Here is a 17,665-nt window from a genome sequence, read left to right as displayed (position 1 = left end):
CCCACTCGCTCCACTAGAGCGGTCTCGCCCTCTGCTGGCGCGTGTGTGCACTACACTCAAAACTCCGTTTCACTGTTATAGAAACTGAAGCGCATCTGTGATTTTGACGGTGACGGACGGTATTGAAAATCAATACCGTAGGTATTTCTAAATACCCTGGTATACCTTAATACCGTCATACCGCCCAAGCCTAATCGCGATACTACTACGTATCGATATTTCCCCCCCCACCACTAGTCCCCCTGACGGTCTTACCTGCGGCGAACTCCTCGATGGTCATGAGGGGGAAGCGGATGAGCGCGAGGGCCTTGCCCAGGACTCTGCGCTTATTTTCCGGGGTGGGCTGCAGCTGCTGCCGGTGGGTCTCCGCCTCTGCCCAGCGCACGCCGGCCACAAACAGACGCACCTCCCTCACCCCGAGAGTGTCCCTCTCCAACACCGCCACCAGTGTATCTGAGGTGAGGGAGAGATGGGGGCGGTGATGATAATGTTTAGGCAAGCATACAACAAATCAATCCAATGTCCATTGAGCGACAACGCCTGGGGGCAGAGGGGATAATAATAAGGGAGGAGGAATGGACGGCTTGCTGTACCCAGATCTACGTCAGTGAAGCCTTCTGCCGCCAGGGCGTCCCCGGTGTTCTTATCAATGTTCTCTAGACACAAGCTGGCCAGCTGGGGCTCGTCGAACAGTCGTGCCTGAAACAGAACAAAGGGTGTAGGGCTTGACATTAAGGCTTGTCCGATTGTCCAGGACAAGTATAAAATAAAATAAAAGCATAATACAGCTTCGACTCGTCAAGAGCAAAGAAAAAATATATATTATTCCCCAAACAAATAGTAACGTTATTCCATCCGATCAGAAAGTGCCTGTCTCGCAGTGTCACACTGGAAACTCTCAATCTCCGTACGTCAATATTACTTATCCCGGACAAACGGTGCGTGTCTTCCGAGTGCTCGCGTAGTTGACAAGTGGCACGAGAGCCGCGGAAAAATATCAGAATGTTTAATAAAATCTCCCAGGGTACTGGCCATCCTCTGTCAAGGGAGCACTCGCAAACATGCTGCGCTATTTGAAGAGGATAACGTTTTAATTTAAACACAGCAGAAGAAGATGGAGAGAGCAGACAGACTGACCAACAGAGAACTGCATCGAACCCGAGTACAACCCTCGAGTCTAAGGTAAGGACACATTTAAATCACAGAGGTGTAATGTTAGTCTATCGGAACTGTATACAGTAGTCAGCTGCTAGTTAGCGTTCTACTTAGATAGCGGGCTACTTGCTAGCTAACGTTAGCCCTGCGTGTGGGAAAAAAAAGTTACATAGCAGTAATAGCTAACACTACAGTTGAGCAGTTGATTTGATTGAGTGTGTATCGTTCGCTCAAAGCCGCCCCGCCCCATGTTAGCTAGGTGCATCTGTATTGACGAGGCTCGACAACCGAGGTTCAAAGTTAACTTCACATTTATTGGCTGTTTGTTTACATCCATGTCGCTTCATGCATCGAAGTCCAGCGTACAACTGTGTCTTGAATTCCTAGTGTGACGCACTTGTGATGATCACTCAACTACGGCACGGCGTCCACAAGGCTCAAACGCAAACCCAACACATCACGGTGTCTGTTGTAATGACTATGCTGCCGCCGAAAATGCCAGTTTGGATTTCTGTACTTTTCACTACACAATTTATTACTTCAAAATCTATCCCATCAGTCCTTAAAATAATAAGAGTTGCAAATATCTATAATAATTAGAGATGTCCCGATCCGATCACGTGATCGGCGTCGATCACGTGCTTTTCAGAGGATCGGGGATCGGGAAAAAATAATAATAAAAATCGGCAGTCAAAAAAAGAAATATTTTATTCAACAAACATGACCATGTCCACGTCTTAAACTCATACGGAGGCCTTAGTTTTGGTTTTAAATTACATATAATATATCATCATTAATGTATTTATTGTCACACAGAGCAGAATAATTGTCCACAACAAACACATTCCCCTTTAATTTTCACCGTTGCAACAAACACATTCCCTTTAATTTAGATCGGCTACACGCTACACGCTCGACCACATCACAACAACAGTACAACACGTCGCTCCCGAAACACGGTTAATATCCACTGACTTGAGCTGCTAGACTTAATGTCAGAGGTTTGGAACTAAGCATTTTAAAATAGAAAGTCAAGCCAGTTGCAATGTTTGCAAGGAGGACAGGCTGGAGGCGAAGTTTTCAGACTAACTTTTCACCTGGAGGATAACGTGACTGAGGATTATCGTCAGCGTTTCAGACCAGAATGGACCATTACGTAAGTCGAACACTGACTGTATACTAATGTGCAAACATATATTGAAACTTTTAATATTTCTCATATGAAGCAGAAGCACATTTCTCAGGGTGAATGTAATAACAAACGCCTCCGCGCTCGCGCCCCGGACTATAGGCAACAGATGGGCTTGTCTCGCTCTGCCAGTTTCTGACAAAAATGCGTCAAAATTGATTACTAATGTGAAAGATCGGATCGGAAACGATCGGATCGATAGATATTTAAAATCACATGATCGGGATCGGATCGGAAGCAAAAAAAGGCGATCGGGACATCCCTAATAATAATCTACAAGGCATCATTAACACTAACAATAGATCTTTTTTTGTTTATATCATAATGATTGTGAAATCTTTCCACCTGGGAGCCTTTTGACTAAATCAATTTATTTTCTCTTTCTCTACAGAAACAAAGACTGAAGCAACTGAGACTTGATGCTCTCTCTCCCTCTCTCATTCATCACTTTCTCTCTCTCACACACACACAGTATTACTCTGACAATAATATAAGAAAGGTGTTTCAATATTGTTATGGTTGTTACATGTTGATCTAATGTGCCTATTGTTAAAATAAATTATTTCAAATAAAAAATACAATTATTTATTTGAATGGTGTTTTTTATGGCAATAACAACTATACCGTAATAATAACAACTATAGGTGTAGACCAGGGTTTAACCCCTGGTCGTCAAGAGAGGGGAGATGGGGGAGATGAGGAAGATGAGCTGGTGGCCTGGTGCTGATGGGGAGTGAAGATGAGCTGGAGGACTGATCATACAGTATATACCTCACACACACACACGGTTTAAGTTATTAAATAAATAAATAATAAATAGGCCTTTATTTTCACAAGTACATTTCGGACAAGTAGAATATCTGAGCAATCAAAAAGTTAATGTCAAGCCCTGGGGTGCATTAGGCTGTGATCAGATTGGACCTTTTTCTTGCACTCAAACACAAGGCGGTGCACATAAGGGAATGGAAAGTGCACAACGAGCAATACCACCGAGTACCGTTACTACCTCAGGGAACGTTAAATACCGGTACATTACTACTGTTAGCATTGATAGCCAACGCTAACTAACATTGGCAACTATTCATATGTTTTCAACATCGACAGCTGTCGATGTCTCTTCAGATGCCTCAGATTTCTAATCCCTTCCCCTCGTCGATTTGATTGGTCCATCGATCAGGTAGGCGACATTGGGTCTCATTCACCAACGGACTTAAGACAAAAGTTAAGAACCCATTTTCGTCGTAGCTCCACTTAAAGACCTTTTCGGGGCCGATTTTGGGATTCACGAATGGTCCCTTCTTTCGCTCGTAGCCAAGAGCAGGGATTTAGGAGCACTGAAGAGCAGTCGTAAGTCGGACAGACTGGTGTGCGCCGTGTTATTAAGGGCTTTATTTGGGAGGAATCATGGCGATTGCGTTCACATCGATTCTACCGACATCCTTGGAATTAAATAATCATAATAATGAATACGACAACATTTGTATGATAAAAGATTACGTTTTACATTTACAGTCATGCCTCAAGAGGCATTGTGATGTCCAAAAATTGGGAGAAAAACAGACGCGTTCAAAAAGACGTCCAACGCGATCACAGCCATAAGCTTCTCTCTGGCTAGATGTAACAACGCGGTCATAACTCGGTCACATTCTAGACCTTTCTGCAGTCAGTTTGGAACCACTGTACAATATATGAAGCCTTGAAGGTGCATCTCTTGTAACCTACAGTGTTGTTGTAGTTGCCCCCCCCCCCCCCCCCCCCCCACACTCTCAAAACAGCCAAACTACAGTAGAATGCCACACATTCAAACTAGAATCTTGGGACACCCATGTTTCACCTCTGCACCAGGCTAAAGGTGAGAGTGGTGGATACGAGTACAACAGGGTCACAAAATACCTCTAAGGTCTAAACGGTTCTAATGTCAGCAAAGTTACAGAGCCTTCGACGGCTCAAAATAAAATCCGTTTTGTTTTCGTGACTGTTTGGGAACTAGGCTACACTGGCACACCTACTTCCAGTGAATGACGCTAGGCTAGGCCAACGGTGCGGCTGTTCCCTAAGCCTAGTGCATGCACAGAGAAGAAAAGGGTATCTGCTTGTCTAACTCCAGGGTAATGGCAAATAAGCTCATTTCCACAAAAGTTGGCGTGTTCCTTTAACTCTTTGGACGCCAGACCCGATGATAGTTGGGTTATCTCGCCGACCGTTCAGGGACTCGCGATCAAATAATTGGAATACTCTTTTTGGGGTACATCCTAGTGAAGGTAAGGCCTATATGGTATCAATCCTGCTGTGATCCAACCATGATTTCACTTCGATCACAATATATGTGTGTAACGTTACTCCACGTGTGCCGTTGGTGACGATCAAAGCATCAAACCCCCCCCCCCCCCCTTTCATGCATTCATGATGAGACATAATACCGATAATATAGATGCGATTTCGAAATAGTAGCGTGTACAGGCGAGAAACGGCAACGTGTTTTGTGAATTGCTGCATAGCGTCGTTTTCTGGGATTAGACAGGATTACTCTAAAACTATAGTCATATTCACCACGGTATAAAACGGGAATGTATGGATGAAATTTTTTTATTTCTTTAACACATATTGAACGATAGATAGTCGATGTCAAATGGGCAATAGTATTGCATCCATAGCTATAATATAGAATATAGTTATAGCCCTGCAAACACTGCCACGTATTCCTATATTTTAGAGCGTCTGCCTTTTAACAACACATCACACATATCGCTGTGGCGTCCATTGAGTTAAGAACGCCAGAAAAACAAAAACAACTTTTGATTTTAAGCCGTTGTTTGAACGTCATGGCTCTGTAGTAGGGCTGCACGATTTTGGGAAATAATCTAATTGCGATTTTTCGGACAGATATTGCGATTAAATCTGCGGTTATAAATTTTTTTTAGGCAGCCCCACAGAGGTTTATTGTAAAATGCGGCTTGCATCTGGCCTACGCGGTGGGTCTGTTCGGGACACCGAGCCTGAAAATGTTTCTTTTTACCTGGGAATCGATACCGGTACCCAACAGTACCTTTTTTCCTGTACTTTACTCTCCCTCTCTGAAGTCTAAACTTCACAACACACAATCTAAAACCCCTTACCTCCCTCTCCCAAACCATTCCTACAACAATAACAACAACTTGCAAAGGAGATCTTGTATCTCAATGGGACTTCCTGGTTCAAAAAAAATAAAAATAAAAAAATAAAAGATTTAGCGATTTTTCTTTTTTTTGCGATTTGCTAATTGCATTTTTTCAAATCGCGATTTCGATTTAAAATCGATTAATCGTTCAGCCCTACTCTGTAGTTCACGAGGTGTGCGGGGGGGGGGGGGGGGGGGGGGCGGACCTGAGTCAGCAGCATGAAGGCGTTGTCCGCTCGCAGGTTCTTCTTGAGGAACTCCACGCAGTGGGCCTCCAGGGCCGGCACCGCGTACTTCTTGGCCGTATAGAGGGTGGTCATCACTGTCTCGGGCCCTATCTGGACGTCGTCGGAGTACAGAAACCTGTGGGACGCATCACGTTTTCATCACCGCACTAGTGTTGTCACATTTTGATTTTGATACCAGCCTAAGTATCACGATACCGGTTCTAAAACGATACCACAGCAAAAACCTAAAATATCAGGAAAAGTCATGGAATATATATATATTCCATGACTTTTCCTGATATTTTAGGTAATATATATTAGGGCTGTCAAAATTAATGCTTTAACTCTGGAGATTAATTTACCGGTAAATTATTTAAAGCGTTAAAAAAATGTAATCTAGATTAATCTATGGAGTGAAACATTTTCAATATAATATAAGAAAGAGGTCTAGCTGAGTCAATGTTGATGGTTTTGTTGAACATTTGTATTTCACAGGAGAGAAACTATATTCAAAGAAAGCTATTAAAATAGTCTTTGAATCTAAATATACTTTCTTTGTGTTGATTTTACATTAATTCCATGATTTTACAAGCTTCGGTTTTAAGTAGAAATACGATTTTAATCTAGATTAATTACAGAAAATTGAGAGATTAATTAGTTAATTTTTTTAATCTATTGACGGCACTAATATATATATATGAGAGAGAGAGAGACAGTCCCCCCCCCCCCCCCCACCTACCCAACCTCCTCCAATGTACAGTTTCTTCCCCGTCAAATGTATACTCTCTTCTTAGGAACTCTGCCTATTAATCAGAGTTTCCAACGCCAGGGTCTCTATGACAGGTGTTGTACTCTTAAACAGTACTGTATATTTGTAGAACTGGTATGTCATAAATGTAACAGTACTGTCTATCTGTATATCATGTATGTAATATATGTTATGATGAATTGAAAATGGGGGACCCTGATGTAAACAAGACGAAAGTCTTTCTCTGGTCTGCATCCCCTTAACAATTGTGTGTATTGAGCTGTAGTGTATTGTACCCATTCTGCAATCTGTTAATTAAATGTTCAATCAATCAGAGAGAGAGAGAGGAGAGAGAGAGAGGGAGAGAGACTCGCATTAAAAAAAAAAAAACGCACACACGCACACACACGCGCGCTTACTTCAGCAGTGCCAGGAAGGCAGCAGGTTCTACATCAGGCAGTTCGATTTCCGTCGAGGTCGTGGCCATCCCACCATTAAACATGGCATCAAACACAGCACTACCCACGGCGAGAACGAATCTGGCAAGTGAACAGAACATTTAAATGACAAATACAGGTGTTTGGAATGACAGTTGTACGTGTTTAACGGTCATTGCGTGCACCCACCTGTGTGCGGGTATCCTTTGAACCCCCATCCCTTTGCCCACTAGGAAATGAACGTCACTGAGCACCTCGTTGTTGAAGAGGAAAGCGAACCTCTCCTTCACGGTGCTTTTCGTCGCCTGCCAATTGTATACGGGTTCTCGATATACCAACACAGACGCCGGGGCTGCCGGTGTGGCTGAAAGCGAGGACTGGCTCGTCGGTACCGATACCGCTGTCATGTTCGACGCTGGGGTGGCCATGGCTCCTGCGGTCTGCTGGACAGAGTTCTGGGTGAATGAAAACTTTATTTAACAGATTGCAGAATGGGCACAACACAGCACACGGCTCAATACTCACAATTGTCAAGGGGATGCAGACAGACCAGAGAAAGACGTTTGTCTTGTTTACATCAGGGTCCCCCATTTTCAATTCATAGACATGTATGACATATTACACAACATACATGACATTTATGGCAAAGGAACATACACATGGCATACAGGTATATATAGTACTGTTACATTTGTGACATATACGATATGCAAATATATAGTACTGTTACCCAGAGATCCTAACAGAATATACATATGATGGGGAGGAGACTGTACATCAGGAGGGGGTGGGTGGGTGGGTGGGAGAGAAATATATACATACGGTCGGTAGAGCTACAACTACAACACCGCTGCTTTCCCCTCCTCCGGGCCCCGACTGCGGGTTGGACCGCCTCGCCGTCCCCTGCGCTCCTCCTCCTCCCGCAGACCCGACGCCGGTACCGGGTCCGCCGTTGGAAGATGGCATCGAAAAGGCGCTGTTGCTGGGCTGACCGTTCCCCAACGGGCCCGGGCTGGAGAAATTAAGGCAAGGGGGCCTGCCGCTGTTGTTGTCTCCGGCAGCCATCTTGAATCTGACAGCTCGAACTCGAAGCAGGAGGGGCGGTGACGTAGGAGCGTAAACATAAAACGCACTTCTTGTAGTTTTTCGGATGTCCGGATGTAGACTACTGCATGGAGCTCGTGAGAGTTTTTGATTGATTGATTGAAAACTTTATTAACAGATTGCAGAATGGGTACAGTACAGAGGGAGGGGGGAGGGAGAGCGACGCGGGATATATATATCTATGGTTATATGACCACTGCACTTCCGCGTTACATGGAGCTCGTGAGAGGGAGTTAAAGACCACTGCACTTCCGCGTTACATGGAGCTCGTGAGAGGGAGTTAAAAGACCACTGCACTTCCGCGTTACATGGAGCTCGTGAGAGGGAGGGGAAAGAGGGGGGGGGGGGTACATGAATGGATGTTGATGTTATAGCTTTGACATAAGTGGTTGTTGTAGCTAGTAGTCTACTAATGATGAATCAACATTCATTCACACGTTCCTTTTCCCATAATGATGAATTGAAAATGGGGGACCCTGATGTAAACGAGCGAATGTCTTTCTCTGGTCTGCATCCCCTTAACAATTGTGTGTATTGAGCCGTACTGTATTGTACCCATTCTGCAATCTGTTAATACAAATTTCAATCAATCAATCAATCAATCCCCCCATTCCCCCTCCCCCGCAATTCATTATGAATTCAAAATGGGGGACCCTGAATAAATGATCGAGTGAAAACTTTATTTAACAGATTGCAGAATGGGTACAATACAGTATGGCTCAATACACACAATTGTTAAGGGGATGCAGACCAGAGAAAGACTTTTGTCTTGTTTACATCAGGGTCCCCCATTTGTCCCCTGATGTAAACAAGATGAAAGTCTTTCTCTGGTCTGCATCCCCTTAACAATTGTGTGTATTGAGTTGTACTGTATTGTACCCATTCTGCAATCTGTTAATAATAAAGTTTTCAATCAATCAATCGCTCTCTGCACAAAAAGGGCAGCGAATTAGACCCAGGCAACTACCGCCCTGTTTCTATTCTCACCTCCATCTCGAAAGTCATGAAAAAAATAGTCTACGAACAGGTCGAAAAGTACCTAGCGGAAAAAAATCTAATCTACGAATTCCAATCTGGCTTCAGAACATCCCACTCCACTGACACATGCCTTCTCTATTTGAATGACCACATCAAACAAGAGGTGGACGCAGGCAAATACTGCGGCATGGTCATGCTGGACCTACAAAAGGCCTTTGACACGGTCAATCACTCCATTCTGATTGACAAGCTAAAAGCAATTGGTTTTGATAGTCTATCAGTGAGCTGGATGCAATCCTACCTTGAGGGGAGGGAACAGATGGTGGAGGTAAACGGTACCCTATCCCCCCCCCCCTCACAGTGAGCTGTGGTGTTCCACAAGGAAGCATACTAGGACCGCTACTGTTCCTAATTTATGCAAATGACATGTCGTCAGCTTGTGACTGCAACTTGTTCCTGTTTGCGGACGACTCAGCCCTGCTGGTCTCTGACAAGAACAAGTTACAGGTTGAAAAAACCCTCAGCTCGGAACTAGGCAGAATCTGCATATGGCTCGCTGATAACAAACTATCATTACACATGGGCAAAACAGAGTCCATTCTCTTCGGTTCAAATAACAAACTCAGCAAGACCGACGGCTTCTCAGGTACAGTGGGTGACAATATTGTCACAAGGAAAGATGAAATTACCTACCTGGGTTCCATCCTAGAGGCTAATCTCTCCTGTGACAAAATGGCATCCAATGTAATAAAAAAAGTCAACCAACGAACTCGATTCTTGTACCGGATCTCCTCTCTGGTAAACAAGAATACCCTGAAGACTCTGGCAGGAGCACTCATTCAGGGGTACTACGACTATGCTTGCACCTCATGGTACCAAAGCACCTCAAAGGCGCTAAAAACAAAATTACAAACATCTCAAAACAAACTGGTCAGACTACTGCTTGACCTTACTCCTAGAACCCACCTCACCCCTGCCCACTTTGACAACCTAGGATGGCTTAGAGTAGACGACAGAGTACAGCAACTTGCAATGGGCCTGGTCTACAAGATACACTACACGACCAAGGTACCCATGTACATGTCAAAATACTTCCCAAAGGTCAGTGAATACCACGATCACAACACCAGAGGGAGCTCCACAAATCATGTTAAACCCAGATTCGGCTCAAATAAGGGACTAAACACGTTTCGCAATTATGCCACATCAATGTGGAACGCCCTACCCAAAGCTGTAAAGGAATGTGGATCACTACCCACTTTCAAAACCTCTCTCAAGGGACACCTACGGGAGACTGCAATTCAACACTGGCCCCTGTAAATATCCTAACCCAACCCCCTCCAATGTACAGTCATTTACAGAGTATGGTTTTGTAAATAGTCCAATGTACAATTTTGTTTGTTTGTACAGTGTCTCCCCCCCCCCCCCTCAATGTACAGTTTTGCTTGTTTATACAGTGTGCCCCCCCCCCCAACCACCTCCAATGTAGATTACGGTTGTCAATATCCCAGTGTACCCAACCCCCCCCCACCCAACCTCCTCCAATGTACAGTTTCTACGTCAAATGTATATACTCCCTTTTCCTGACTCCTTCTGTATCACAAACAGTACTGTATTTGCAAATCTGGTATGTCATAAATGTATAGATGTAGCAGTACTGACTATCTGTATGTCATGTATGTCATATATGTCCTGATGAATTGAAAATGGGGGACCCTGATGTAAACAAGACGAAAGTCTTTCTCTGGTCTGCATCCCCTTAACAATTGTGTGTATTGAGCTGTACTGTATTGTACCCATTCTGCAATCTGTTAATAAAGTTTTCAATCAATCAATCAATCAATCTCCCATGAGCTCAAAATACCGGAAGTGTTGCGGTGGTCTATGTTGTGTATTGCTGCCTCCTGCCGTTTGTTTTGCGCACTGCAAACCCTTCCGCTTCCTACTGTAAATGAGATGTTATGGCATTGGTAACACAAACTCATATTGCTTAAATGCTTACCTTTTAATTTATTTATAAAAGCGCTTTCACACTTCTTTAGCTCAATACAAATCATTATAATATACATATAAATTGTATTGTAATGTTAGCCACAGACGTTACACAAAATGGCTCATTCAATAATTCATATAATTCTGGAATTGTTTACTATTAGTTTATATCAGTGGTTTGTTTTTCAAACTAATTTGCCCACTGGAGATCAGTTTACTCTTTTACATCACCACTAGACGCCAAGGCAAGGCATTTCGTTACAAAACACCATTTGTACATTTTCAATAACCATTTTCAAGAAGATCTTTATTAGATTTGTATGTCTTTGGAATACTGTGCAGCAATGTTTAAAAACAAGAGGGTATTGGAAAAACCAATGTTACAAATGGCTACAATATATACTGCACAACTTGTATGTTGTTATGTTTGACATTTCCAAATGATTATTTATTGGTGAGTCACAGAAATAATGAGAACGGTTCAAGAGATAATGGCTTTTTAGTTTTGTTTGGGAGGTATATAACATGACTGTTTGGGTACTACTTAAAGGGATGTTCCTTTGGCTACTATTTAACATTGTGTCCAACTTATGTCTAGATAAGAAGAACAAAGCTGAGATATTTGATCTACAAACTGTTGTCAATGCAATTTCCATTTCCTACCAAGAGTCCTGTCTATTGGCTAACCCAGTGCCTGTGCAATGACAGAAATACTTGAATGTTTTTCTTTTGTTTGTTTGTTTGTTTGTTTTTGGGTTACCAAAATGGACAGGATTCACAGAGCTACTAACAGTGTACAGCCGAAGTCTAAGAAGTACTCGGAGGTGAAGAAAGGGTTAAGTCCGCCCTCTCACAACAGGGATGGCCTCGGGCATTGTACTCTGATTTTAATATTGTCAATGTAAATATCTATAAATACTTTGAACACTTAAGAGGCTGCACTGCGCAGTGGCACGCTTCTGTTTTCTGCTATTGCATTGTTACTGTGAACATCTGTTTGCTAAATGATTAAGGTGTGCAATAAAAACAACACAAGTACAAAGTATGACTGGGAATTGTTTGTATTTGTGTGAGAGTGCACAAGCTTGCTTGCTTGCTTACAGTACATGCTTGTGTTGGTGTTCGCTCATGGGTGTTGTGGAAGAATTTAACCGGATCAAGGATGTACTCGGTCAACTACAGACTTAGTTAATACAGGTTTATTTAGCTCAAACAGAGTATCGAAATACAAGAGTTATGCTGGATGACTCCAGGAAGACACAGGCCTAGTAGCCTCCATAGAGCTCCAGAAGCATGTTTAACGTAGGCCTTTATACCAAAAGAAAATGTGTTGTGTGACCAGGTGAGATAGGACAGATTGGGTTGGAGGATTGAAGGAGGGAGGAGGGGTGAGCTAGGAGGGGGGGGTGGTTTATGTGAGTTGGGGAGGGCTGGAGAGGGTTAAAGGGTGGAGGAGGTGACAGATACAGTAAAGGGTGGTGACTGATTGATCAGGGGAGACAAAGGGATTGATTGAGAGACAGGACATTTGGGTATTTGCTGGTATATATAATTCCACCGTGTCTATATTGTACAGTTGCCACGTATGTTCATCCATCATGAGGGAACACACACAACTATGAGACTGGTATGGAGTGATAATTAACATATTTCTTGACACACACACACACACACAGACGTTTGTTTTCGCTTCGCCTCGACATTGGAGCTTTTTATGTTATCTTCCTGTATCTGTTGCCTTTTGCCTTCTCAAACATAAATATCTTGTGACACACACGCACACCATGTTCATCACATTTATGACATGGGTTCTGACTGAGGGATACGATGATGTGAGCTAGGTACAGTACAGTTGTGCTATACGGTGTTATGAGTCTTCTTGGTCTCATTCAAAATGCTTTTGTTGGTGTCAAAATTAATTGTGTTGTCAGTGTTGAACAAGATCAGACATTAAGTTCTCTCAAAGTTTTGTTGTAATTACCCTTTGTTTTTCCTGGCCCTAGGAAACTAGTCTCTGTTGCAGAAAAGTAGCTATGTAATAAATTGTGTTGTCAGTGTTGAACAAGATCAGACATTAAGTTCTCTCAAAGTTTTGTTGTAATTACCCTTTGTTTTTCCTGGCCCTAGGAAACTAGTCTCTGTTGCAGAAAAGTAGCTATGTAATCCTCATGTAGGGTTAAAGGGCCCAAAGGACTTGTAAAAGTAATCTGATTACTGATTACTCCTTTAAAAAGTAATCTTAGTTACTTTACTGATTACTTGATTATCAGAGTAACTTAGTTACTTTGAAAGTAACTAGGTTACGAAGTCGTCGTCCCCTGCTGCTGCCACAACATAAGAATGACAAAGAAAATTGAGTAAAATGTACTCAGTTTGAGTCAAATGTACTAATAGGGCAGGTAGGCCTATCTATAAATCTATAGATTTCACATAAGATAAATGGTCAATAACACCACATGTAGGCTGATATGTAGCCTACCTTTGAGGCCTGCCCCATTCAGATATGGTTCTAATGTTCCTAGTGAAACAAGGGAGAGGGGTGAGTAAACCAGTGATTATATCTCAGTAACAGAATCTTCTCAAACCTCTTGTCAGAAAGTCTGTTCCTTCTAGGCGTGAGCACCAACCCTCCCAGACTAAAAAGCCGTTCCACAGGAGCACTTGAGTGCAGTGTTATACTTCAAGAAAATGTTCTTTATGTTTGAAGGTCTATCCAGTATCTGAAGCTCATGCTCTTAAAAAACAGTCTATTAAACGGTACTGCTCCTCCTATGCTATTATTATTATTATTATTATTATTATTATTATTATTATTATTATTATTATTATTTATTATTGTGTGCTACTGACAACCTACATACTGCAGTATGGTGTTCCATGTTCATGAATAGTGCAATGCAAAAGATGTTTAACTCAAAGGTGGAACATACCTGCACTATGGCATCTGGAAGGCCTGCAGTCGTGTCCTGCAGGGTGTCCTTCAGAGCGAGGGTCTTCTGCATCAGCACTTCAAGTGTGGGTAGTAAAGTTTAAATCCAGTAAAGAAATCCAGCTTTTGCTGTTTGGCTGGTGCACCTCCGAGTCCTGTAGAAGTCGATGCTTCGGCTTTGGTTTTTTTTCTATCCGTTTGGTCGTGCTGTGCTGTATATTCCAGATGCGGACAGTATTTTGTTTCCTCCGCATAGTGAATGTTTTTTTCACCCGGCTTAGCTGACACAAACGTTAAGTAGACTAGTGACTGAACTTCCAGTGCAAGAAAGCGTTACCAGCGTGAGCGTCTCCCTGCTAGCTCGCTATGTTTTGGTCAGCCTGATAATAACAATAATAGCCGCGCCCACCAGCATGGTACAACACGTGAGGTTGCGTGCTGTGACGTCACTCCCCAATACAAGGAAAACCATAGGAAAACAGCTCCAAACGTATTTTTGACTGTCGAAAACGAAAGAAAATACTGCATTCCGCCTGCATTATGATGAGATAGTAACGAAATAGTAAAGCACAGCCACTTGGACAAGTAACTGCAATCAGATTACTGGCTTGTAAAGATTAACGCATTAGATTACTATTTTCAGGGAAAAGTAATCAGATTACAGTAACGCGTTACTTAGTAACGCGTTAGTGGCATCACTGGATCTAACATACTAGCACCACCATCTTCACCAACATCTCCACGCAGAATGTGGAGCTGCTCAGGTCTACTGTGACATGAGACAGACGGGGGGAATTAACTAAATGATGTGATTCAATTCGATTAGATTAGATTCAAATGTATTGTCATTATACAGCCCGTACAAGTACAGCAAGTACAGTTTCTGTTCTCATGTACTGGAGCACTGTATTACAGGACTGGCTCTTGTAATGGGACTGCCGACGTAAATCTGATATGTCTTATTCAATTACTATCCTTTGTCATCCAATGATTTAAAGAGGTCCCTCTGCATTATTGCATGAGGGGAAAACACTTTTACAGATTTGTTGATTAAATCATTGAATAGGTTAGCTGACAAAGTCAGCTGACTATTAGTGGTAGCATTAGTATACAGTGTTCTGTATTACCAGGGAGTTGCACAATACATATACTGTATATACCGGATATAACACCAAAGGGGAAGAAGAGTAACATTTGTGGTATCCTGACATATCATGTTACTATGTTGCTACTATATTGTAATAGTGGGGAATGAACAAGGAATAGTGACTGACACGCATGTCCTGTCAGAGCAGAATAAGCAGGGAACAATGGCAGCTTGATATATCTACACTGTTTGTTTTTTGGGGGAATATATTGGCAGTCATGGATACAAAGCCTCTGAAATGCCACTAGAGGCAGAGTGGCTAATCATGTGTGAGTGAATGTGCGAGCAAGTGATTGGGTGAGCTAGTGACAGGGCCAGTCTATGAGGTGCTTTGCATCTAAAAAAAAAAAGTCCAAAAGACCAAGGCACTCTTTCTTACAGTATGTATAGACTAGGCAGAATTTCAGAAAATGTGCTTGTATAAAGTGCTGAAGGCATTTCGTGTTTATTTTAGGTACACAACATTTCTAGGGGTATTAAGGGGTGCTGAATCCAAATCTGCTGTATACCAAGCTCAAAAATTTCAAACAAGGCCTGAAAATTGAGAAATCCAACATGGCCGCCAGCACCAGGCCCTCTCTCCACAAAAACAGGTGCTAAACCCAAATTTCTTATTCTACTGACATGAAACTTTGCACAGAACATCTGCACCTATGGAGGAAGAAGGTAGGAATATAGCTGTGGTGCAACCATGAGAGTAACAGGGTGTTTTTGACTGTCTAACTGTAATCTTTGTATAGGCGAGGATACAAAAATGACATTTCTTCAGTGTTTGCAGGTATACTGCAGCAATTTGGTAATAACTATACAGTGTGGGACACCAGCATTGGAATCCCCCAAGTCTTAGCTTTCTTCAGGTACCAAGTTTATGCAAGTAGCTCTTATAAATCTGGATATATAAGCAATTTAATGTAAGCATGCTGTTTAAGGCGAATTTTCAAAAAATAAATGGTGGGGCTTAATGAGTTAAGTGTGACTACACAAGGTACAAACCTGAATTAAATGTGCTTTTGTAAGTTTTCTTACATGGGGGATCCGATGCCATATTCAGATTTATATCTCATTATGATATAGATAGTGAAAAAATAATTGTAACTATGAATAATTTCTCAGCTATTGTTATTATTTCCAAAAAAAATTGCTGTGATGGAACCTTTGCATCCCCACTATCAGAATGGCTGCTCTGCTATGGGACAGATAACAGCTGTTACCTAGGTAAAGTCATGGCTATTGTTTTGATGTGATAATTTGACATTTTATGTTGTTAAGTGATTGTAGTGTCTGATGTGTAAATAATTGTAGCTTTTTATCATATTTAGATCTCAGAAAGAAGCCTAGCCTTACACTTCTCACAGAAGAGGCTGAGGCTGGCTGGCTTTACCTGTTGAATGAATGAATGAATGAAAACTTTATTTAACAGATTGCAGAATGGGTACAATACAGTACGGCTCAATACATACAATTGTTAAGGGGATGCAGACCTGAGAAAGACGTTTGTCTTGTTTCCATCAGGGTCCCCCATTTTCAATTCATATAGACATTTATGACATACACAACATACATGACATTTATGGCATAGGGACATATAGGTATTTAGTACTGATACATTTGTGACATAGGCGGTATTCAAATATACAGTACTGTTACCCCTAGATCCTGACAGAGTATATACATATGATGGGGAGGGGACTGTACATTAGGAGGGGGTGGGTGGGTGGGAGGGAAATATACATACGGCGGGGAGGGAATATATACATGCGGTGGGGAGGAGACTGTCTATTAGGAGGTGGTGGGGGTTTTGGGCATTTATGGTGGCCAGTTTCGAATTGCAGCCTCCCGTAGGTGCTCTTTAAGGGCGGTTTTGAATGTGGGCAGGGATTCACATTCCTTTACAGCTTTGGGTAGGGCGTTCCACATTGTTGTGGCATAATTGCGAAACGTGTTTAGTCCCTTGTTTGAGCCGAATCTGGGTTTAACATGATTTGTTGAGCTTCCTCTGGTGTAGTGGTTGTGGTATTCACTGACCTTTGGGAAGTATTTTGACATGTACATGGGCACCCCGGTCGTATAGTGTATCTTGTAGACCAGGCCCATTGCAAGTTGCTGTACTCTGTCGTCTACTCTAAGCCATCCTAGGTTGGCAAAGTGGGCAGGGGTGAGGTGGGTTCTGGGGTTCAGGTCAAGTAGTAGTCTGACCAGTTTGTTTTGTGATGTTTGTAATTTTGTTTTAAGCGCCTTTGAGGTGCTTTGGTACCATGAGGTGCACGCATAGTCATAGTACCCTTGAATGAGTGCTCCTGCCAGAGTCTTCAGGGTATTCTTGTTTACCAGAGAGGAGATCCGGTACAAGAATCTAGTTCGTTGGTTGACTTTTTTTATTACATTGGATGCCATTTTGTCACAGGAAAGATTTGCCTCTAGGATGGAACCCAGGTAGGTAATTTCGTCTTTCCTTGTGACAATATTGTCACCCACTGTAACTGAGAATCCGTCGGTCTTGCTGAGTTTGTTATTTGAACCGAAGAGAATGGACTCTGTTTTGCCCATGTGTAATGATAGTTTGTTATCAGCGAGCCATATGCAGATTTTGCCTAGTTCCGTG

The 17,665-nt window shown here is 42.5% G+C and overlaps 2 protein-coding genes across 6 annotated transcripts in view; one reads left to right on the top strand and one right to left on the bottom strand.

Moving 5' to 3' along the window:
* The window catches only part of LOC311227501 (BTB/POZ domain-containing protein 2), a 40,333-nt gene extending 26,066 nt beyond the window's left edge, over window positions 1–14,267 (bottom strand). The window contains exons 1-7 of one of the 5 annotated variants that reach the window (XM_084313178.1): window positions 13,918–14,267; window positions 7,736–7,998; window positions 7,103–7,368; window positions 6,896–7,015; window positions 5,708–5,864; window positions 594–699; window positions 256–453 (exon numbers count right to left, since the gene is read on the bottom strand). In XM_084313178.1, coding sequence (XP_084169304.1) covers window positions 256–453; window positions 594–699; window positions 5,708–5,864; window positions 6,896–7,015; window positions 7,103–7,368; window positions 7,736–7,978 — 1,090 coding nt within the window. In that variant the 5' untranslated portion in view covers window positions 7,979–7,998; window positions 13,918–14,267. Of the gene's footprint in view, window positions 1–255; window positions 454–593; window positions 700–5,707; window positions 5,865–6,895; window positions 7,016–7,102; window positions 7,369–7,735; window positions 7,999–10,859; window positions 10,885–13,917 lie in introns of those variants that run through there. The other 4 variants (XM_084313179.1, XM_084313180.1, XM_084313181.1 and 1 more) reach the window with 4 other exon arrangements.
* LOC311226401 (uncharacterized protein) overlaps window positions 1–17,665 on the top strand; it is a gene marked incomplete at its 5' end in the record, with an annotated part of 864,333 nt that overhangs the window by 799,169 nt on the left and 47,499 nt on the right. The window lies entirely within an intron of this gene.

This window comes from Notolepis coatsorum, assembly GCF_963971535.1.
Source record: "Notolepis coatsorum genome assembly, chromosome: 4".
Taxonomy (NCBI): domain Eukaryota; kingdom Metazoa; phylum Chordata; class Actinopteri; order Aulopiformes; family Paralepididae; genus Notolepis; species Notolepis coatsorum.
The sequence above is the reverse complement of the archived record's forward strand: the minus strand, read 5'-3'. Positions and strand labels throughout refer to the sequence as shown.